Source organism: Dermacentor silvarum, chromosome 9 (assembly GCF_013339745.2).
Source record: "Dermacentor silvarum isolate Dsil-2018 chromosome 9, BIME_Dsil_1.4, whole genome shotgun sequence".
In the NCBI taxonomy this organism is placed as follows: domain Eukaryota; kingdom Metazoa; phylum Arthropoda; class Arachnida; order Ixodida; family Ixodidae; genus Dermacentor; species Dermacentor silvarum.
This window is the reverse complement of record NC_051162.1, coordinates 99,052,800-99,076,579: the sequence shown is the minus strand read 5'-3', so window position 1 is coordinate 99,076,579 and position 23,780 is coordinate 99,052,800. Positions and strand designations below refer to the sequence as shown.

The 23,780-nt window shown below is 47.4% G+C and overlaps 1 protein-coding gene across 1 annotated transcript in view; it reads left to right on the top strand.

The window, feature by feature from the left end:
* The window catches only part of LOC119463428 (uncharacterized), a 52,168-nt gene that overhangs the window by 17,064 nt on the left and 11,324 nt on the right, over positions 1–23,780 (top strand). The window contains exons 2-4 of the mRNA XM_049656014.1: positions 3,155–3,276; positions 12,283–12,345; positions 18,777–18,904. Coding sequence (XP_049511971.1) covers positions 3,155–3,276; positions 12,283–12,345; positions 18,777–18,904 — 313 coding nt within the window. The remainder of the gene's footprint in view (positions 1–3,154; positions 3,277–12,282; positions 12,346–18,776; positions 18,905–23,780) is intronic.

Here is a 23,780-nt window from a genome sequence, read left to right as displayed (position 1 = left end):
TCTTACGTTGAGCACGTCCGTGCATCATGTTCTCATACGCCCTTGCCCGAACTACAAATTGGAAGCATAAACTGGGCTGAAATTAAACTGCCTTTGGCGTTTTTAGGAAAAATACGAACACACGGAAACAATCACCCCCAAATTACTCTCAAAGCAATTCCACTGACACGAATACATTACCGAAACGTTTTCTTTGTATGGACTAGTTCATCTAATATGCTGCCTTCTAAAACTACCGTTTTTTGGCAGTAATTCACGTTTAAGTGATGTCAAAGACCTCTGCTATGTGTCAGCATCACAAACACTTCATTTTCCAGATTGCATTTCTGAGTCGCAGTTCAAATGCGTTTCACGTTCTAGCGCTACATTTGCAAGTTAGTTCAGTTAATGTAACAGTTGCGTGTGTGACATTATTTGTGTGTCTGTCATCTTTTAAAAAACTGCACTTGAAGTGCCTTTTATGTGGATATTCAGAATACAAATGGGAAGTATTATTATTGAGATAGCAATTATATGGGCACTCCAGGCGCATTTTAGTCGTCGTGGTCGGCGTCGCCGAGATGTTCCGTATAAAGTTCAAGGGTGATAACACCGTTGCCACGCGGCTTGTGCTGTGTGTGCGAGTGAAAGCGTGCGAGGGGAGCAGGCTATCGCGGCTCAATGTCAAGCGCGAAGGGTGAAAAGACGGGAGGAAGCGCGCCGTCCTCCATCGCGCGCGAGGCACTGGAGAGAGGGGAGGGAGGGTTGTACTCTGGCTGCAACTGCGTATTGTGCGGCCGCGCGCAGTCGTGCGGGCCGTGTGTTGAAAGTGATCAGCGTTGGGGGCAAAGTCTAGGTGCGCCGACGGCACTTTCCTATGTGCGTGCTGTGTTCTCGCCGTTCAGTTCGCGTTGAAGCGATAGACAGCACGAAGGTTACTTCGCTCGCTGCGGCCGCCGCGCTTCCACACGCCAGCGTATTGACACCGAGCGTCCGCGGTCATCGAATGCAATGTGCTTGTGTAATTACTTGAGCGCCCTGACACCATGCTTGTTATTTAGTTAGTAACGTTGTTTAGTTAGTAACTTAGTTATTTAGTTAATATTTTAGTTATTCACACATATCAAACGTTTGCGCTTCCTCCTTCCGCAAACTCTGTTTCCTCAGACATAAATTAAAACAAGCACCGGTCGAGGCAAGACAGTTAGCACATTCGTCGTTTATTCAACCGAAGCTTGAATATGCTGCTATTGTTTGGGATCCGCACACGAAGCTTAACATCGATGCACTCGAGAGGATCCAGCGGAAAGCTATCCGGTTTATTTATTCAAAGTATCGACAGACAGACTCCGCGACCACCTTAATGCGTCAACATGGCATTCAAACATTGCACCTTCGGCGTAGGATTCAGAGATTAATGTTTCCTTTTCAGCTGAAGCACAGGAAACTAGCTTTCAATCGAGATGATTCCATGTCGCCCCTCTTCACCCGAGAAACAAGGCATCGCCACGCTGAGTCCCTTTCCCCTTTCAGCGCCGGAAGTAATGCGTTCAAATTTTATTTTTTCCCACGCACGGTAAATGAGTGGAACGTTCTTCCATCAGCGTGGTTACACAGCACTGAGATAATTAAGCTAATGGTTACATAGGACGTAGTGTGTTTTTTTTCTGCTTTGTTGGTACCTTACGCTGGTACCTGGTTACCTTATGCATATGCGTAACCATTTGCTCATTTGTCGTTGGGATGTTGCGTTGTTTTTGGTGCAGTATTTGGTACCTTTTACAAGCCTGATTGTATAGCCTAACCTAACAATTGGGTCCTTTGTTGTAGCGCTTACAGGTGTGTAAAGGCCCCCTCTTTCAGTTTGTTTTTGTTATCAATCTTTCTACCTTATTCGTATTTGTTGTTGTTATAGTACTTGGCGTAATTGCATTGATCCGTCCGTATTATATGTATGGTTGTATTACTTGAATGTATCTATATCCACTACTGCTAGGGCCTCCTGATGGCCTGCAGTATTCTCTAAACAAAAAATAAACACATAAATAAGTGAATGTTTAGCAGTTTATACGGCCGATAAAACTACTCTTCTTACTTTTTATAGCTGTCTACAAATTTTCTATTGCAATCGATGCTTCGCCTTTCAGTCGAAACTGCGACTTTTGTAAAGATAAAAGGAAAAAGTCGCAGTTTCGCCCGAAAGGCGAAGCATCAATAGCGATAGCAAATTTACTAGTAGAGTATACGAAGTAAGGATAGTAGTTTTATGGGCTGCTTAAACTTGGACACATTCACTTACTAACTCAATTAACAAGCATGGTCTCAGTGCGCTCAAGCGAACATGAATAGATCTCACTCGATGACCGCACACAAGCACTGTCAGAACGCTGGCGTGAGCATGCGCGGGTCGAGCAGTGACCGAGGGTTCGTGTTGTCTATCGCTTCATCGGAAACTGAGCGGCGAAATCACAGCGCGTACAAAGGTGAGAGCCGTGTGGAGATCGCTTTCAAGATATGGTGCGCGCGACAGCCCTCAGCCGCGCAAAGTACAAGTACGCAAATCTTGGCAAAGTAGAAGCCGCGCACCCTGCCCCCTGCGCTGCCTTTCCACTTTCCTCCTTTCGCGTGGGAGATTAAGTCGCCAGTTCCCCTTGCGCCCGGTCGCAAGATACGCATTTAGTGCCAGAGCTAAACATCGCCTCCCCTCCCTCCCTCCCTCCCTCCCTCCCTCCCATCCCCCCATGGCCTTTCGCACGTCGTGTTTGCCCTCCGCCGTGCGTTCGCTCTCCGTGAAAGCGCGCGTCCCTCGCACATACAGCATACGATGTGCGGCGACGAGTTTATCGCCGTTGGACTTTTTACGGACCCTCACGGTGAAGACGACGGCGATGGCAGGAATGCGCTTGGAGTGTACATAAATTGCTGTCGCAATAATAAATCGTATTCATGATAGTGGTGTCATAAATTAGGTGACGTGAGCAAAACAACAAAAATCATTAGTTCTCACTAAGTGGTGAACTTATAGCCATGACACGCCCTTCGCTCGGCAACCAGTTGAAGTACTTCTTTATTGTGGTCACTGGAACATTAGAATGCACGGGGCCTGGGCATAAGCTTCTTACTACTAAACAGCAACGAAGGTCACTGTTGTGTGGTTTTTCTAATCTTGTTTCAGTTAGCGAAAAAATGCCGATGATTGGAGAAAATATTTCCTTGGATGCATATTTATTTTACGACGAGACATATCAGCTGTCAAACGAAGGAGATAACCAGTACTTCAATAAATTATTTAAAGAGGTAGGTCCGTTTTTACTTTGCACTCCAATACGTGTTCTAATACTTTCCAGTTAGAAAAATTCCCATAGGTGATATACTGAATTCAATAAAAGGCTGCATGTACTCATTTCCTCCGGGTTTTGATGCATTTTTTCTCATGCCGAATCTGCAGTAACTTGCGTCATTAACCCGATTTCCAACACAATATCTCAAACCGCATAAGTCATCACTTTTGTACAGCACTCTTTCAAATGAAGACCATAATAAGAAAATTAATTTTTGGTGTGTTTACTAATTCATTAATATAGCCAAATGCACCAATCTGATTCTTTACAATGGCGAGTAGCGACCGACTTAATTGCGTAGTTCTCTAACGTGGGAATGGGCAGGCCGTCGCGATAGCGCTCTTCACCACGATTGAGTTTTACGGTCTATTTGCAGTTTCTTCAATGATCAAAGTGTTGTGACGACGTCTTGTAAGCTTGATGAGCCACCAGGAGTGTGCCATCGATAAAGCTCTTGCCTTCGCGTCTGCGCTTCCATCACTGTTTATTGAAGTCCCGACCCCCGAACTATCGGAAAGCATCATGCGGCCATGTATGTGGCTTCTGCTTAATTCAAGGACAGGAATTCTGAGAAACCAGTTCGCAATTACTGAGGAGCGCACGCAGCTAAGCAGTGAACTAGCGCAAATGCATTTCAACTATCGCTCTCTTTGGTCCACGGGTCACTGCGCAGTATCCTGGCGTGCGTCTCGAATCCTGGTGCACTTCTCAGGTCCATGGCTAGAGTGACCTAGAATACTGGGACAGTGGCTAAAGCGCCGCCTTTCGCATGAGGCTTTTGCGGGGAACTGCCACGCCGCGCCGCTGCTATGCCGGACACGCTAGAGTTACTGTATATGCTCCCTACGGGAGCAGAGTTGCGCGTAGGTCCGCCATTATGTTCCAGCTATGCAGTGAAGCCACTCCTCGCGCGTGCAGGAGGCAAATGCTGCGCGGTGTTTCATTTGCTTTTTTTCTTCTGCTGGTCGCGGGCTACATGCGGAAATTGTTCGCAAGCGCTGAGCAAGATGGCACTTTGCTCAGCGCTTCCGAGTCCGGAAGGCAAGAAATCTTTTGAAGGGTGTTTCAAGAAAACTTCACACACGTAAGGTGTCCAATTATGTGAGCGCATACTGGCTGCCGAAACCAGCCGATTAATGATCATCGCCAAGACAACTACCATGCCTTCAGTTACGTCAGTGGCCGTTAACAGAGTGTCATTTATTACTAACCGTCGTTCACACCAGCAGCACGTTTTCGAGATGTGTGGGGCAGACACGTAGATTTAAATGCAATTCGAATGTTCATATGCGCACATTATATGCAAAGCTTATTTTTTACGATTCATTCATGCCGCAGACTAAACAGCTGCTTCGAAGCGGCACATCTGCAAGTAGAAAAGGATTCAAGATGCAGAAGCTTCTAGATCAAATTTATTTCGTACAAGGGAATGTGACCAATGGCTGCTGGCAGCAGGGCAAGAGTGCTGGTTCGTGGAGCCTTGGGGGCAGAATTCCAAGCAACTGGAAAGGCAACAAGCTATTAAGAGTAACAACAGGTTATTTTTATTGCACTAATCACAACAAGATGGCAAACTTGCAAAGCAGTTATTCACACATTGCCGCCTCTAATATAACAACACATTTTTCTTGATCTCTTCATACTACTCAGATCAGAAGAACCTGTAGTTGAAGACACTGTATCAAGCCAATGTGCAATATTCAACAGCCGTGCTTTGTCTGATACCTAGCAGAAGCCCGCGAGTCTTGTAAATATACCTAGAACAATCTAGCAGTGCAGATGACAACCACCTGCATGTCTGTGCATGACCCTCCATCCCAACATGAGAATGCAGGTCATTAAGGTCAATTTACTATAACACAGTGCTTATTAAACATACAGGCAGAATTTTACATTCCTCATTCCGACTAAGGCTGATCGAACAAGGAAGATATTGCGGGCGGTAAACGCTGGAGCTATCACAGTTGTCTCATAAGCGGCAGCGAGCGAGGTTTTCGCTTACTACAAAACAATGAACACTAGCACGTACATCAACCAACGTTACATGGACAATTAGAACGCCGACCAAAAAATTAAACAGAGAAACAGAGGAGAGAAAAAACAGGCTGCAGTCAGCAAATTGCAGCTGTTAGTCTTTACTGTTTCGAACAGACTGTTTACACCCACATAGTCAGAACAATCATACAAGCAACACAACGAGTTGGGCAAGTTAGTAAGCTAACATGGTTAACATTCTTGGCGTAGATGCGCAACGCGACACCAACGTGTTCATTCTTTGTCCCGCGTCTGTGTCGCGCGGCACATATACGCCAGAAATCTGGCGGCACATATATGCCAGGGGTACGCATCTCACCGTTAACAGGGGTGTTCCTCGAGATAAAGGTTGCTTTACGCGTAAACAAGGCGAACTCACCTCGCATATCCTAGTCCTATTGGGAGCCGTTCGGTCTCGGCCCATACGTAGTAACCATATCAGCCGACGGCGCACGTCTGCCCGTCCGCACGGCACCGCGTAAAAAGCTTTGCGGCCTGCCGTGCGGTTTGTGCAGTTGGGTGTGCTGCACCCCGTCATACTGGATTACAAGTGTCATTACGATGTGTTTCGTATCACTTCACCAAGCTCCTTTACTTAATATCATCGAATACCGTACGTACCTGCAACCAAGAGCAGCCGAATGAAATGCACGCCACCCACTCGACGATCCGCTGATTGCAATGACGATGGCACCGACGGAAGCGCGTCGAGTCGCCGTCGCGCCCGTAAAGTTGGCCTCGCAGCGGCGCAGTTGAACATTTGACGTCATTTTGCGCCACATGATGGCGCTCGGCGAGTAGCGGTTCGAGCGGCGGCGGAAAAGTTATGCGCAACTCTGCTCCCGTAGGGAGCATATACAGTAACTCTAGGACACGCGGGCTTTCTGTAATCGGGAAGCACGCGGAAACCGGGGGGCCTCTGCTACGCGCTGTAGTTTTTTGCGTTCAGTTTCTACACAAGACACTTGGAGACTATATGACTTTGTAGCGCCCACCGACGCCGCAGCGCGGGGCGCTTCGTTCGGCGCTCTCAGCTGGTGCCTTGGCGCCGGCTGTCGAAGGAGAAAATAAAAGAAGCGCAGCGCGTGCTCGAGGCGCAAGCTCGGCACGCGCAGTGTCATTCCAAAAGCCAGCCGCGCTGGTCGTCGCAGCCCCGTCGCTCGGCTCGCCGCCTTCGCCCTTCTGAGTAGGGAACGACGGCACGGCTCGTACAGCCGCTGTCACGTCCCTCCTACATTGGTGAACCGGAGAACGCGCGTTCCACCGAGCGACACGCTGCCATGGCTCACTGGCCGGAGCCGCAGTTCGACCCACCACTGCCGCCGTTCTCGTCCAGCTACGTCGGCGCATGGTTCGCTCAGTTTGAGGCGGCTCTGGAGCTTAACCACATCTGGATCCAGGAGTTCAAGCACGCGGTACTCCTCGCCGTCCTGCCGCTTGCTCTCCAGCTCCACCTCGGCGTTCCATCGCCTGGCCCGCGCCCGTACGACGAACTGCGGCAGCGCGTGCTCGACTTCTTCGGTGCTGTCTACCACCCTCTTCCAGTGGCTGACCGCACGGTGCGCGAATCGCTGCCTGCGTTCCCACCGCCAGCGCTACCCGCATCTCAACCTGTGCCCGGAAGCCACCACCAGGCAGGCCTTCCTCCCTCGACTTGCCCCGATACCGTCTCGGCGACAACCCGATGCGCTACCGCACAGTCCCCGGCCTCCGGCTCTCTCCAGGGATCTCTTTCGTGCGCGTACGCGCATCATGGCGTCACCGAGGGTATCGACACGACCGCGATACCGGCCACGTCATCGCCTTTCTGGCGCCCAACGATGGCAGGCGATAGTGGAGACATCGCCGACCCAACGCCGGCTACCGTGCCGCACGCCATTGGGTCTGTCTCCAACGCCATCGCTCCTGCAACAACGGCACCCGACCCTTCCACGCGGTCTGCTGAGCCGGTCTCCGAGGCGGCGCGCGAGCTCGGTACCGCGCCGATCCCACTGCCTCCGACTCTGCCGGCTACCACCACCGCGGACACGGGTCACGACCTTCAGCGACCCTCACTGCATCCCACGTCAGGCGTCCTCAACGAACCACCGGACGCTCCTGCAGGCCTTGACCCCCCTTTGCCCGGTCAGCTCGTGGCTCACTCGCGACGTATTCCGTCGCTATGTACCCCGCCAGGCTGCGCCGTGTCCACCTGCTGTGCTCGCGTCGTGGTCCGCCCAGCACTTCAACTCCATCGGTCGTGCGCGCACCCTACGCGCCACGTAACGGTGCGGCACGTAATACGCCGCCGACAACGCTCGCGCGGGTACCGCCGGCGCACCATTCGCCTCAAAGGCCTCTCCGTTCCTCCTTCAAGACGCATGGGCCGATCACTATATCGTCGGTTGGACGCGCCCCTCCCAACAGCGTCCGTTCAGCGAGTCCCTCGACCCTTGTGGAGCTCCCAGTGCCGCCCGCCTGAATGGTGGCAGTGACCCGATGCCTTCACGTTGACGACTCGGACTGGCCACGGACACTTTTCAATGAGGACTCAACTGGCTCGCCATTTCGACGTTCCGTCTGGGCGGGGGGCCCTGTAGCGCCCACCGACGCCGCAGCGCGGGGCGCTTCGTTCGGCGCTCTCAGCTGGTGCCTTGGCGCCGGCTGTCGAAGGAGAAAATAAAAGAAGTGCAGCGCGTGCTCGAGGCGCAAGCTCGGCACGCGCAGTGTCGTTCCAAAAGCCAGCCACGCTGGTCGTCGCAGCCCCGTCGCTCGGCTCGCCGCCTTCGCCTTTCTGACCAGGGACGACGGCACGGCTCGTACAGCCGCCGTCACGTCCCTCCTACAACTTCAATGGTGCTGTACGGCATGAAACTTACCCACCTTTAGGCGTTGTCTTAATGCTAGGGCAGCACGATAATGCAAACATACATAATTTGTCGAAGTGCATCAGCACAGCCTAGTTTCGGTGCTTAGAGTTAGGGAACGCTTACGTGGAAAGTCTGCGTGCGTATAAAGGCGTCAAATGAAGTTGTATGCACAAGAAGAAAACGAAAATTTCGCATGGGAAGCGGGCGAAAGGGTGATGCATGTCCGAATTGAGAGTAACGAAAAAATTAGATTACTGGCGCAGTCAACTGCAGTACTTACGTGCAGTGACAGCTTCGCTCACCTCTACGAGCTTATCAGTCATGGTCGCCATTGGTTTACAGCCATATCTACATGTCTTCATTCGACAATTTGTTAGCCTCGACTAGTACTTTGCTATGCAAAGCGCTCAGAAACAGGGCGTAAGGGAAACGAGAGAAAGAGTAGACACGGCCGTAGCGCCGTAATAATGTTAGCTTATTTCGCTTTAGAGATAGCGTGCAGCAACGACCTTCGCCGGGCTTAGATGAAGCTTGTATTAAATGCAGCAAATAAAGGGGATGCCAGGTAAGCCAACTTTATTCCACAAAACTTTACACAAAAGGTATCCCATAGAAATAGACTTTACAGATGTCCAGATAAAACTAAAGTCATAAATACCAGCATTTTTGCAGCAAAATTGCATAACTACCGAATCAAAAATACGGTAAGCATTGTACAAACGTAAAGGTGTTATTTCAATACCTCTAGAAAATTGTTCAGGAATAAAATCGTGCTCTATGGAAATAATAAGTATAATCAACAAATACAGAGATCTCTTGTGTACCGTGCCTGACAAAAATATAACATGATACAACAAATATACAATATAAACAAGTACAGACTTGCTCTTCTTCGTAGAAAGGGAACAGCCGAAGCCGAGCACCGATAAAACCGCTGTAGTTTACATCCTGTTAGGGCAAGCACGAGCGCAACTTCGAACAAAAAAAGTCGCTGCGGTTTAGCTCTGGTTAAATCTAGTCGAGTAGCGATAGCTACAGACCCCCGGCTGTCTTTAGGCTTCGCTTGCAGCTAGACAACATCCAAACTGCGGCCTCAACTATGGCTGCGGTGACGCGAGCTCTCCCCTTCTATACTCCCGGTTATCACAGCTGCGGAGCGCGGGATGTGACGTCATACAGAGGGCACAGCGAGCGTACAACGGCTAAAGCCCCTTGATGTTAGAAAGTAGCGACACTCTCCCCCCCGCGCGCGCTTTCCTCCTCAATTCTCCTCGGATTACTCCCCCTCACCGGGCCGGCGCGGCGCTGAACCCTCCAGTAGCTCGCTGCAGCCGCATTAGAATCAATGCGCGCGCTTGTTTATTCGGCCCTTTGAAGCGTTGTATGGGAATTTATCCCTTGTGAAACTGTCATGACGAAAGTACGTTTCCGATAGAACGTCGTGCCATATTTTTTAGGACGCTTCGATAAATACAAGCGGAAGCGCTCCGAAAAAATGAGTATCAAGCAGTGGCTGAGCTGTTTACCTCTACGTCGCCACTTGGGTTGTCCGTAACGCGGAGGTGTATTGGGTGCATACAATATAAGCAGCGCAGAGTATAAACGAGAATTCGGTTCACAATCTTCGCTCTTAAAAGGCTCAGAGAAGGTAACCAAGAAGAAATGTGATAGTTTACTTAAAGTGAATTCGCCAAAATGAGTGGGCCAAACTCCTTTGTACCAATGCCACTGTGCGAAATACGTGCTGTGTTTGCGAAACAGCCAACATAGAACTTTACACACGCGCCTGTATTCCGTCACTATGAAACGACGAGAAATTACATTCCATCACCTCTGGGAGTAACCTAAGTCTCTCTCTCAAAAAAAAAGGGGGGGGGGGGCTGATTGCTTACACGGAAACTGCTAAGACTGGCACTTGATAATTAACTTACAGACTTCAAGATGTCAAGTTTATCAGAACTGAGGGAGATTATCAGAAGCGCGTGGCTTGTACTTAATGAGCATGCGCGAATAATACATAATACCACTTATCTACCTATATATTGCGGTTCACGCATTCGCAACATAAAGTACATAAAGAAAAAAATGCTCGCAGTATTGAAACTCTGCAAAGATACAATAAGCACGCAATAAGAGTAAAATAGTTCCTTGACTTCACAAGTATCAGGCGCAAGGATCACACGCACACACACACGCGCGCACACACATACACGCACGCACATACACAAACACGCGCACACACACGCACACAACTACAAAATATGAGTTACAGGCATTAACTCACAAATTACATACATTTGAAAACTAACGCACGCGCGAAAACACAAAAGGCTTTGTCACGGCTCGAAGAGTCAACGAAAATTTCAGCCGACTCACGTTTAAAAAAAAAGTATATGCACAGTTATCGGTGCTCTGTATTAAACTGAACGAAGAGTCTGGTTATGCGAAGAGCATTAAAATCTCCATGCAACTTCATCCACAAATATGAGGAAAGCTGCAACATTCACCTCGCAAAGAACGGCGTGCTTAGAAGGGGCGAAATCCCTTCTCCCGATGTTATGGAGCCACTGCTTCCGACGCACGACATTCCGTTCACGTCGGGGGATATAAAATAAGGCTTGCCCTTTCTCTTTCCTGCTGCTGCATTGAAACGCGCAGCAGCCAGGCATTTTCACGGAGAACGAATCTCAGATTCCTACGAAAGGATGGAAAACTTGGGAAACACACGTTCGGAGCGGCAGGGCGACCACCACTTGGACTGCTCATGGCGAGCGGGAGAAACTAAAGGCGCGCGAAAGCAAGTTTCGCGCCGTTTTCGTGACGTCAGGGTCACCTGACGGGGTAGTCTCGAGCGCCGCAGCCATTCAGCGATGATAAGTGGTTCTTGAGGGAAAGGGAAAGGTTGGCGCTATCTTCTGCAGCCCTTGAGGGAGCACGGCTCAGCGCCACCATTCAGCGTGGCGGATGCGCTGCCTCCGCGAAAGAGGGGGAGAAAAAGAGGAGGTTGACCGCGCCGGCGAGGGCGTTGCGGCGTAGATCAAAGCGTGTCGCTACTTTCTAACATCAAGGGGCTTTAACAATGGCAGGAGCGGTGGCCGCGCGGCGACCGCGATGAGGCGAGTTGCCGGAGAAATGAGGCCTGTGGTGTGACGTCACACAGAGGGCGCGGCAATCGCGCCAGCTGTGGCGGTTGCCAGGCAACGGCGGACGCGTGCATGTAGGAGCGATGGCCGTGCAGCGACCGCGACGAGCCGAGTTGCTGGAGAATCGAGGGCCGTGGTGTGACGTCACAGTACGGCCATGGCTCAAAGTGCGGCGACGGCGAAGAGTCGAAAACGTGGCGTAATGCAAGCTAGCGCTACAAAACAATAAACTGAAATGCTACCGGCGCAGCTAGCTTAAATAAGTTCAGTTCGTGAGATAGGGAAAGGAGAGTGAGATTGGAGGTGATGATGCAAAGCCTAGCAATGTGGCGGAGGCGTGTAACCACGGAATGAGCGAAGAGAGAAATAAGGGAGCATAAGGCGCGGTGATGCAATGTGGGGACGACATTACTAGGATTGAGCCGTATGACAAAAAAGGAGTGGGGCTCTACTTTAAGTATAATAGGTCAATGACAAGAGGGAAAGGAGCGGGGTCTGCAGGTGATATGATGCCGAGACAACCCGTCATAGCTTCGGAAGCACTTAATCTTACATCTGCGGCATCTGTATTTGCCCGGCCCCTCCTCCTTTTCAGAAATTTTCCATTTATACAGAAATTTAATTTTTTTTCTAGATTGAAATAAATAGATAGCTATTACTGTCCCAGCCGATTGAAGTTGTGCTTGCATTTGTGCATTTGTGCCTCGATTGCATTTGAGAATCCTTCACTACTTTCTGTAAAGAAAAAAACCAGCAACAAGATTGAACTGCTACGTAACGTCAGCGGGAATCATAGTCAGAAGTCCAATAAATAAGTCTTACATATAAACATTCGTCTGTCTTTCCGCTTTCGCCTCAGTATAACAAAATTCAATCCCTGAAATAGCGGAATAACCACCGTATGTTACACTGAACTCGTGTGTCTTTGTACGGCAGGTTGAAGAATATCTCCACAACCGCTCAATAATGATAAATATAACTGTAAAGGAGGCTGTTAAGGTAAGTCGGACTTTTTTTTTACATTTTCTGTTGGGAAATTTACGATTAACGCCGAAGGAGCATTTTTTTATTCGGTTATTACAACGAAAAATGTCCCAGACGTGTCATTCGCCTACCTCCGATTTTCTTATTAAAATTAATGTATGCTAACTCTATTTCTCAGAGTAATTTCCCATATAATTTTGCTTGAAGTATGTTCTCCCGAGGAATGCGTTTAAGGTTGCTGAAATACGTGAAACAGGGTTGCTAAAATTATTATACAATTATTTTAATGTATATAGGGACCAACTTTGCCTGCTGAAGCCAGAAAGCTTGTCATCATTAAGTAGCGTGTTTATTAACAATTTAGGCGAGAAAGGTTGCTTAAAGTATATGGTTTGACATAAATAGGCCGACTTGACTCTTAACTACAGACAAAAAGAACTATTTAATTTTTTATTGTATATAATAGACGTGATTCCCCTGGACTTATATTTTACACGAAAATTCTCTTGCACCTAAACACTACGATGTTCATGAAAAAGAAAACATGACAAACTCAAAACCATTTTGGTATCGGTCGACATTCAGCCTAAATTTTCACAATGTGGCTAAGGTGTTATAGGTAAGCAAATTTGTTGGCCCTCCATTTACGCCTTTATCTCAACTTCATTTTTATTTTAGACGAGATGTGATTTTTATTTTGGCGCCTGAACTACCGTCAGCATATTTATGTAGAACAACTTCACTGCACAGCATAATGGCTGTCATGCTTCAGGAGGTTACCACTCGCAGTGTGGGCCTGTAACAAGTGTTTTCTGAGAACCACAGGGCTTGACTGTGTTGCCTAATTGTCAATCTGAATGCCGACAAAAACTGACATTTCTTTTCTGTTCATCAATTTGATTCAGAAACTTCTTGTAATTTATGGAGAAAGTAAATATTTATGGTAAACGACAGCTCTACCGCGTCCAGTGCTTGCACAGTTTAGAGCCTCCCAAAGCACTTGATCTGGCCACAATGGCCTATAAATACCATTACTTCAAAATAAGCATTTCCTTGATTAGCAGGCGGAGTTGTGCAGCTATGCATAGGATAATATTTATTTCATATTATTTTGTGCCGAACCATGTTTCACCTACTCCGTCATCCGACTCAGTCTCGCGCACTATCTGCGCCGATCCAGGTGGTGCGCGCAAGAAGACCAAGGTGGAGCGACTATCTGTGCTACCAAAGCTAGCAGAGTTGCGCATAGATATGTCGCCTTGCGCCCTTAAACGCATTTAAACTATTAGGGAAGCAACTCCTCTTGAATGCAGGGGAGGCGCTCTGGCCAGCGGCGATGGTGCGCTGTCGTTCGTTTCACGCCGTTGCCAATAGAAACACTATCGTCTCAAATTTAAAATAACAAATCTTGGGCAAGCACCGGTTCCCCATCATAGAAGCGCTACAATTTACTGTAATTAATATTTCATCAATAATCAAAACGACAAGAATTTTGATATGGGTGTCATACGGCACACTTTTTCGATACGGATCGGGCACGATCGCGATCCAGAGTGACCGTCTGATATCGGTAACAAATGTGTGACTGAGTTTTGGCGCTGCCTTGTTTTTTACCGTCACCACAATGTTACACAGGCAATGTAAGGACCCGGTTAGTAAATTCTGCAGCATGGCATCAAGCCCGGTCATTATAGATCTTTTCACTGATTACAAACATAGGCCCTGCACTGCTTCCGGTTTTGCCCACTGACGTAGCTGATAAATGTAACTGGCAAAGAAGCAACCATGCGTTAAGACATAGCAGACTGATAAGGCACGTGACCGTAATTTCCTTGGGGGCGGCACGCTCTCTGCTGTTATCGCGAGCATGAAACCATCTATATAGGGATTGTTTTGCATCCACGAAAGTCTCACGGCACCTCTCCATTTATATTTTCTTTATGCTCTAGCTGACGCATATTGTTTTGCTCGCGCAGCTTAATTAGCATGTGCAATAATAAGTAACGGCATGGGGAAGTTGCAAACATAATCACATATAAATTGTCCATCTTTGCTGAAAAAAAGATTTGTTACACATTTGGGAAGCTGGATGCCGCTCGTGAGTAATTCATATTCTTGCTCCTCTCGATGTCGACCTACCACATCTCTTACGCAGCAGCCACTGAAGACGGCGACGGACGACGGAGACCGATCTTTCACACGAAATGGAGAAGAATGCTTTGCCATTTCTGCCCCTGTTTGAGCAATTTCATACGCAGCACCCCGTCATTTTCCATTCTCAGTGGCGCTGGAAAGCATCGACTTGTCTTTAAAAAGATCGCAACATCGAAGCAATTCAGTAACGGTCGCAGCAGTTTCAAGAACACGCACGATCGCGCTTCACTGCCAGTCGACCAGACTGCGGAATGCCGATGCGGCCAATCTCAGCGTCTCGCTAAAACAGGTGACGCACGACACCTACCGACCGCGAACTAGCAGTGCGGCCAGCTTCAGCGTCAGCGGCGCAGCCCTGAAGTTAGCTGTCCTGGAAGGACGATTCTTTCTGCGCGTGTGACTACGTTTGGCGAATAGCGGCGGCCGCGGCACGCTCAGTCACTGCAGACGCGCAACCCTGTCTCCCTAAAGGGAGCCTCTGCAGTAACTCTTTACCCGTGCAATGTCGGCTGCGGAACACCGAGTGGTCATTCCCTCTGTACAAGCAGCGATTCAAAAGCAAGTTTTTCACCCCATGCACACCAACAAGCTCCTCACGCTCACAAAAAGTTCTTGGAAGACCACAGCTTCGTTCAGAAGCGTGTCAACTGCGTTCCTCAGAGGTTTACTTCAATAGCTTAATGTTGGCATACTACTGGGGTACTACTAGGCGCAGAGGAAGGGGGACGTGATCGCAATGATGGAGCAGCTAGGCAAGCCCACGTTCTTTCTGACCCTCTACATGTCCGAGCTCCACAATGAGCGCCTGCTAGAAGTCATCGAGAGAGTAAAGGAGCCGGTCGAGGCGCGCCACTGCAGAGTCGGTGCCATAGCGAGCTTCTTGTGAAATGCTTCACTTAAGTTTGATTTCCACAGTAAGTCGGATCTGCATAATGTTTCTGAACGAAGCTTTTTCGCCACGCAGAATTTCCCGTTGCTTTCTTGCTCGCTGCGTCGGGGGCTCATTGAAAGCACGAAGAACTTGCAAGGGAAGACCTGTAAGGAAGGCGTCTCCAAAGGCAAAAGTGGAACAAGTATTATCTAGTGCAGTGGCCGGGTGTAGTAACCATTGTAGACGTAAGTCACCGATGTCTTCCTTTTTTGTATCCCTTTTTTGTATCAAATGAATCAATGAAAACAAATCAGTAGCTCCCTACAAGCAATAAGGCTCATGTACTGACCTGGGTAATGCTCAGTCAGACTCAAGTCACTGATGCAATCACGAGAAGAATGGATAACACCTTTACCATTCTTCGCGAAGCTCGCAAACGAAAAAACTAGTCAGAGGAACATGTGCCGCATAAGAAAACATAAGACAAGTTTGCATGGATGGGACAGATGCATATAATATCAACTTTGGCTACCAATGGACATGGCGACAACAAAGGTTATTTATCCTACGTTTTGTAACAGCGCAAAAGCAACACGAACGGAATTAGGAAAAACACAACACGTGTTTTGTTCCTATTATCCGTTTTACTTCTCAGTTGCTACAGATGGTACGATAAATCCTAACCAACTCGCCAACCTTCCTATCTAGCCCCAACTATGGTTACGCTCTAAAACGCACAATCATGGTACAGCATGTCACGTTTTTGCTCTTTCTGAAAAATATATGGCGTGCAAGTTTGTCCCCGCCGACGAGGGACCTAACACGTGGAGACGCAAAGCAGCATTAAATAATGTAGGTTTCAGTAGGACGTGTTTTCGGTGCATCTAAAAACCACACACCAGGAACGTCCACGCCAGCAAACCGAAACCCGCTCCCTGCTAGCGTTTGAGAATCTCGTAAGCAGCCAATCGGACACGCCAATTCCCACTCCCAGAACTGGTTGTGTGAGTCATCACCTTTTTGCATAGAAAATGGAATCTGTAGATTTATTATTTCTCCGTTCACGCACCCTTACCCACGACCACATCATTTTACCCACACCGCAGCATCAAAGTTACACTGCACAAGCCGTTGTCCAGTGCATCAACAAGTATGTCGCGGGGTGATGTGTCATGAGAGGCGTTGACAGTGCAGACCATGTCGCTTGCCTTGACAAATGGCTTAAAGCAACGCCGCAAACAAACAACTCTCGCTGTGCCTTCTGTGTAATGAGTAGACAAGCACGCGTGCTGCACATACGATAATGTTACATATGATTGCATCATTTCACCCCTCTCAACTTTCATTAGGCCGAAAACTCCAAAACTTGGTGTCAAAATCAGTGTCAATTCGTGTCAATCAATGCAAAAACAAAGAAAGTTTCACTTAACGCAATTCTCACAGTGCGTGGCATCCGCATTCTTCTTCTAGTCTTTTATCTCGGCGGGATTTGGACATGGGCGACCCTAGTATTCTTATGTGGTGTGTCAACAGTGGCGACAGGCTTGACATTGTTTGGTTATATCTGAAAATTTGGGAAATAGAAAAGATAGTCAGCGCGTTCTCATTTAATCGCTCTTGTTGCGACCTTGTTGGCCTCTGTACTTCAAAATGCTCGACTATTAGCGAGATTTTTTTATCCGACAATTTGTTTTGAGTATAACAGCTAAGTATGCCATTCTGGCGTTAACGGAGGCTTTCTCTCACTGTTCTCTAGTAGTACGCGCGTTATTTGTTTAACGTCGAGTGTTTGTAGTGCGCATTCTCATAGTCATATTTTTACAAATGTTGCAATACTGTTCGCAGTGCAGTGGCAGTGCTGCTGCAGCGTTGTCTGCTTTCAGTGCGGCGCTCCCCAACTAAGCCCGGAGATTTATCGGCCGGGCAGTGGGCGACCCGGATCTCAGATCGGCATAGGACCGCATAATCACATGCCACGAGATTACGATGCACTAAAAAAACTACAGGTTATATTACCCAACCCTGGGCAAAACTCTAGACAAACAGGAAGTGGTAACATGGAGACAACTCCAAATAGCCACACTACCCAGCCCATATACTCATAAATGGTCCATCATATACCCAGACGTATGCTGTCCTACATGCCAGCTTTTCTCTCATTGAAAAGGAGATATTTCACATATATTATACGAGTGCCCCGAGGGCCCAGGTCTGGAAGGACTCAAATACTTTGCAGAGTGGGAGGCTGCGCTTACCAGCTCGGACGCTCAAATCCAAAAGAGGGCGGTACTGCGCGCTTTGGAAGTCGCGAGACGCCACCTCACGGAACTTCAACGCCAGGACAAAACCAGTCCTTAAGGAAACGAAGGGCTGAAGATGTCTGGGCAACCGCTCTTACTCTTCTAACAATTTTACCGAAATAAAACTTTTTCATTGATATTCGTTCTTGGCACAGTTTTTGTGGCTGTCATCATCGCCTTCTGTTATTATCCCATTCATTCGATTGTCCATGCCTGCTCGTTGTGTCGGTTCAACTCCCTCCGTCATTTCAATGTAAGCGTTGTTCATGGCTCATTTTTTTTTTTTTCATTTCTTTTCTTAATTCTTGACAGATATTTGTATTCTTCACTTAGAACTTCCTTTTTTGCTTGGCAGACCATAGAGACCGTTGTCACTGGCATCCACGAAATGGGCACTTCTGCTCATGGTAGACGTGTTAAAACGTGTTTTCTTCGACGCATGAGCAGTCATCGGCACTAATAACGAACATCAACGGGCCCTCACGTGTTTTGTCAGTGTAGGAGGCACTATGAATGCAGGAGCTGCGGAAAGCTACAACGAAGTTGGCGTTCCTGTAAGTCAGTAGCTATAAGCACTGACCGTGTTTAGGTTGTCTTGTCACTAACCTGTAGGTTTAGTTTGAGGATGCCTTCCCTTTATATAGTGAGTTTAATTTGTTGAAAATCACAGGAACTCCCGACATTGTGGCATATAATCTATTGCGCTTTTTAGAGGGGCTCAGCGTGAAAGCCCCTCTAAAATTGCAATTAACGAAAGGAAAGGCCTTGTAGTGGCACGATAACGACACTCACATGTTCACCATGAGTCGCCGTTATGCGTCCTGCGAGCACTTTATAAAACGTCGTTTGTCTAAAGGAATGTCTTATGTTTACAAAATAAAACCTTGTCGGGGTGTATAAATAAGCTCAAACATTCACCCTTTCATGTGTCATGTGCTACGCAGTGGAGGCTTTACATCAATTATACGCTTGCTTCTTAGTATAGTCCAGTGTTTATGACGTCGATGTCTTCTCCTATGTCCCGATTGATTTAGCCCGTAACATTATTTTCGATCGCACAATCAATAAGCCCCTACTGCAGCATTAAGTAAAATATCTTTCGTTTTATATTTCCCTTGCAGAATAATAATTTGACCGTGTATTTTGAATCTAACAAAACGATAGATGGCCGTCGCACATTGGAAAACCTCACAACATACGGAGCGTCTATGCACAAGCCTAATAACTCCGTCTTCTTTTTGTTCACTTGGTGAGTCCAAGGCGTATTTGGGGGGTTTTGTGTGTTCTACAGGGTGTCCGAACAATCATGCACCAATATTTAAAAATATGCAAATGCCATGTACGAGACAGAACCAAGGTAATGTTGTTCAGATTATTACTCAGATTATTTTTTTTTACATCTGGCCTAAATATGTATTCATTCCTAATTAATTATTCAACTTCACAAACATTATCATTTGATAAAATTGTCAAACAAAAAATTGTAGAGCAACATGAAAAACTCTCGATACAACTTTGTATTTCTCAATACGGGCTAAATAAAAGTGCTTTTCCGAGCGTGAGAAAGCTCGCGAAAACTCGCAAAGTGCCTCGAGCGACCAGTCGCGCGGCAATTTTGCGTGTATTATTCACACATAAAAAAGCTTACATGCTTAGCTCATTAGGGCTGAAGAAAAATCTAACAGCTACATTTAATAGATTTTCTGTACGGAAGGACCTTTTCACACTGTAGTTGCATTGTGAAAGTATCAAGAGTTTCGCCTTATTTCTTCGATTTCAAATATTTTGTACTCTATAAAGTACGCTGGGCAAGTTAATGGCAACAATAAACTTCTTGTTATAATAGCATGACTTGCAGTCAAGACGTAGAGGTGACTTTACGGAGGCCCGCTTTTTTCATGATGGAAAATTAGCAATCTGCAAAAACATACAGCACACTAGTTGACGTTCCCGTATAATGTGTTTCGCAATAAAATATGTCCAACAGCCTGTTTGAAACCTGGTTCCCTTAGCACTCTAAGCCGATGTTCAACCCATTAGAGCAAGTATTACCGAGTGTCGCAAGTTGGTGTGAAAGAGTTTAGGCACCAACATACATAACGCAAACTGGGCGAAGTTTCCAGATAACGCTAATCGCAATAACACAAACTAGTAAGGCGATCATCGATATCATGGATGAAAACGTACGTTCAATACACTCACCACTGCACAAGACAGACAAAATTATTACATGAGTATTGAAACAGAAAATATCAATGAAAACAGCGAAAACAATAAAATCGCAAGTTCTGAAATGAGGTGAGGACAGCTCAAAAGAATTAGCGAGATAGAAAGGAATGGAAGAGTCTGCCAACTGCACTACACAAAGGTACTTCATGCGGCTTCCGAGTGGCTCCCTTCTCATGGGCTAGTCAGAACCCAGAACAAGTGACGTGCATTGTGGAAATTCAACAAATTCTCGGCTTGTTTTGCCGGCATGAGAATGGTCACTCTCCCGACGACTTCGTCCTTTTGCGACACAAGCACATGCACATGCAATGCTTTTGCTGTAAAGGATGCATGTAAACTCCTCCTCTTAAATCGCTTCAGAGTCGATTAATAAAATTAGGTGTCATCAGGACGTACAGGTGATCTCATTGTAGAGTCTAGATGTCCAGAAGTATCATCTTTAACTGGCTTGTGGTTAAGAGGTACTGGTTGGCTAGTTGGTCAGTCATGATGGAATATGGCAGCGCACTTCGAGAAAAGGACGTAACACCGGAATAAGCAAACACGAATGCTGTTCCTTGCGGTGTTACGTCCTTGTTTCGAAGTGTGCTGCCATATTCCAACATGACAAGCGGTGTTCCTCTGTCCTCATAATAAAGCCGCATGTTCTGTGCAGTACAAGGGACTGTCGTACAGACAAGACCAATCTACAATCTTACAGCTGATCCATTGGGCATGCTTCTTCGAGAGTGCTCCTTCTTCTTTCCAGCCTTTTAGTGCGCATAGTGTTGATAGGTTTCTCAAATCAGGTCATTTTTGTGATGGCTTACACGGAAGTGTTCCAACAATACGTGCGCGCTATAATTGTGCCTGGCGAGGCTTCACTGACTGAATACTGCGTAGTCCCCTACGGTATGTGCAATTTTTTCTATATCCTTTTTCGCTCAGTGCTGTTTATTTATGTAAGTAATTATTAACTACTCCGAAGCAATAGTATTCCTGAAATACCTATTTCTACAAGGCAACATTGCCTTGTCCAACCTTCACTGTGGAACTTCAAAACCAGGTACTGCGAGAACCTTCAGCCACAACGATAAAATAAATTTCCTGCCTAAAGCCGGGCCTTCGTTTTATCCGTATTGTGGGGCGCTCTCCAAATTCATAGGGCACTCCTATCATAATTTCCATGAAGGATATACCCATGGAAATTCGGTTCTTGTCCTACGAGCCAATCAGGACCCACAAGAACTGACATCACAAGCTATTTTTCAAGAATTGTACGGTGTTGAGAATATTGGGCTCCGCAGCCACCTAACTTACACCCATGCTTGGCCTGTCTTCTTACTTAGTTTTTCGAAAATATTCCACAGCACCGCTGTAAAGTTTTGTTGCGAAGAACAGCGATTACGCCAAAAAAAATAATAGAGACAAGCACGTTTATGATATGGAGAATATCACCATCGGATCTTACACCTAAATGTATGATTATACCTAAAAAACATAAACATTAAAAATAATCGAGGACACCACCCTTGAGATGGTACTTAGCGTATTGCCACCACTGTTGCTGCCGCCGCCACTATGTGCGGGAGCGTGTAGCTACTTTCGTGGTGACTACTACGCGCACTGGTCGCTCCGGTCCTAGCTCGTAAAGTGATTTCCCGTTTCCCTTTTTCCCGGGCTCTATTGGTTCTCTTTCAGCTTCTCGCCGTTTCATAGCTTCTTCTAGAGGGCAATAACATCTCACAGCAACACTCGAGCCAACTCTGGGTTGTCTTCAGTAGAATGGTTTCAACAGCCTTTCCAAATAATAGCTGCTTCCATGTGACAATTCACTGCAGAAAATCATAGTCATGCCCATCGCATTAAACATTGATACCACCAGCAGCCACATGCCACACCTGCGCAGTTTGTTTGGTTGAAAATTAATGACATTTAGCTCAGATAGAGTGAACTCAATCACGCAGAAAGGTTGCCTGAATTAAACGTATACAGAATTTATTTAGAACGTATTGTATTACATCGGGCCAATTTATTTTGAACTGTGGAGGAAGCAATCGCATTACTATGCACCATGGAAAATAAAGACACCTCGATAAATAAACAAAAGAAGGCAATTGACATTATGCGCCAAAGTAGCCAAGGAATGGAGTTTTCGCGAGTTTACGACTAAGTAATATATACCCTTCAAATAAGCATACTGCTGGCTAGAGGGCAATACGATCCAGTAAGGGACACAAGAAGGAAAACAATAGAACACTCTATAGTGAAATAACGGTGTCTATTGTCTGAAATAGAGGCAGACAACTTCCTGTTTGCAGATGCTCTTAAGGCGTAAAAGTAGTTTATGTCCATAAAAAATATCTGATTGAAGTGCCACTCCGGCCTAATTTAGCGGTATTGTTCGCTTATGGACACAATGTGTAGGGCGTCCGCCCCGTAGGATGGCGCGCGCAAAGGTCGGCATCATGAAAGACGATGAAGCGCGTAAGCTGCACGCTCTTCTGGCCCGCCATTGAAAAGACGCGTCTATTTTGCAAGCCTCCGTCTCTAATCTACGTTACATTTTTCTCGTCGAGGTGCGGGGTACATGTTACCACTCCCAGATAAAACCGCGTCTGCAAACGAAGTCCGGTCGAACTGGCTCATGTTGACGTAGGGACAAGCCGCCGACTTCAAGGACTGCCACCTGAGCACGAAACTCTACCCAACCAAGTCACAAGGATCAGTACATCAGTTCCGTCTTCTTCCTCAACCGCACCGGCCGAGGTCGTCCTTAACCCGCCGTGAATCTCCAAAACCTTCCATGGAGAGACCTTCGAGGATGTTGAGGACTGGCTCGATCACTCTGAGCGTGTCGCAGAATTCAACGACTGGACTCCAGAGCGCAAGCTATGCAACGCCTACTTGCCATCGAGAAATATACGCAGACATGGTTTGAGAACCGTGAGGCGGCTCTATCGACATGGGACGAATTCCGACGGAAGCTAATCAGCACATATGCCAGCCTCGATCGCAAGGAGCGAGCTCAATTTGCGATTCAGGTGAGAGTACAGCGGCTGAACGAAAGCGTCGCAATGTTTGTCGAAGATATGTGCCGACTTTTCCGCAGTGCGGATCCGTCCATGCCGGAAGAAAAGAAGCTAAGGCACTTGATGCGCGGTATCAAGCAAGAGTTATTCGGTGGCGTAATACGCAACCCACCAAAGACCGTTGCAGAGTTACTTGCGGAATCCATATCAATGGAAAAGGCACTGCAGCAGTGAATAAGGCAGTACAACCGCGACGTGTCGACCGCATCGCGTGACCCTCTCGCTGTACCCTTTGACAATACCGACGCCTTGCGGGAGCTCATTAGGCTTGTTGTTCGAGAAGAGCTCCAATAGCTTCAGCTGGCGACGGCATCGGTACCGCGACTCGCTCTGGCTGAGGTCGTCCGGAAGGAAATCAGGCAGGCAGTCCAAGTCCCAGAGCGAAGCGAGACACCACGGCTGAGGTAAGACAGCCACAGCCTCGCATGTCGTATGCGGAAGCTGCGCGAAGTTTGTTCTCCCCGATTTTTCATGGTGTGAACGACGTCCCGGACATTCATGGTATGCGCGCCGTTGAGCAAGCAACTGGCGACTTCAGGCCTCACCGCACGCCATTCATGGTTGAAGCACGACCACCTTGCAAAAGCGACGTATGGCGCACTACAGAACTACCGACCGGAGGTCATTGTGTTTTCATGGCGATGAAGTCAATCACCTCTACAGGGCGTGTCCTGACCGCCAAGTTGGGCTCCGTGGATTTTCACTTATTGCGTCGTGCCCGCACAATGGCGAACGCCCCCGGAGTTTGAATCCTACCTCGCGGATGCCAGGTCCTCGTTTGCCCCACGATTCCGTGAGCTACGGTCATTGTCACATGCCCGAAAC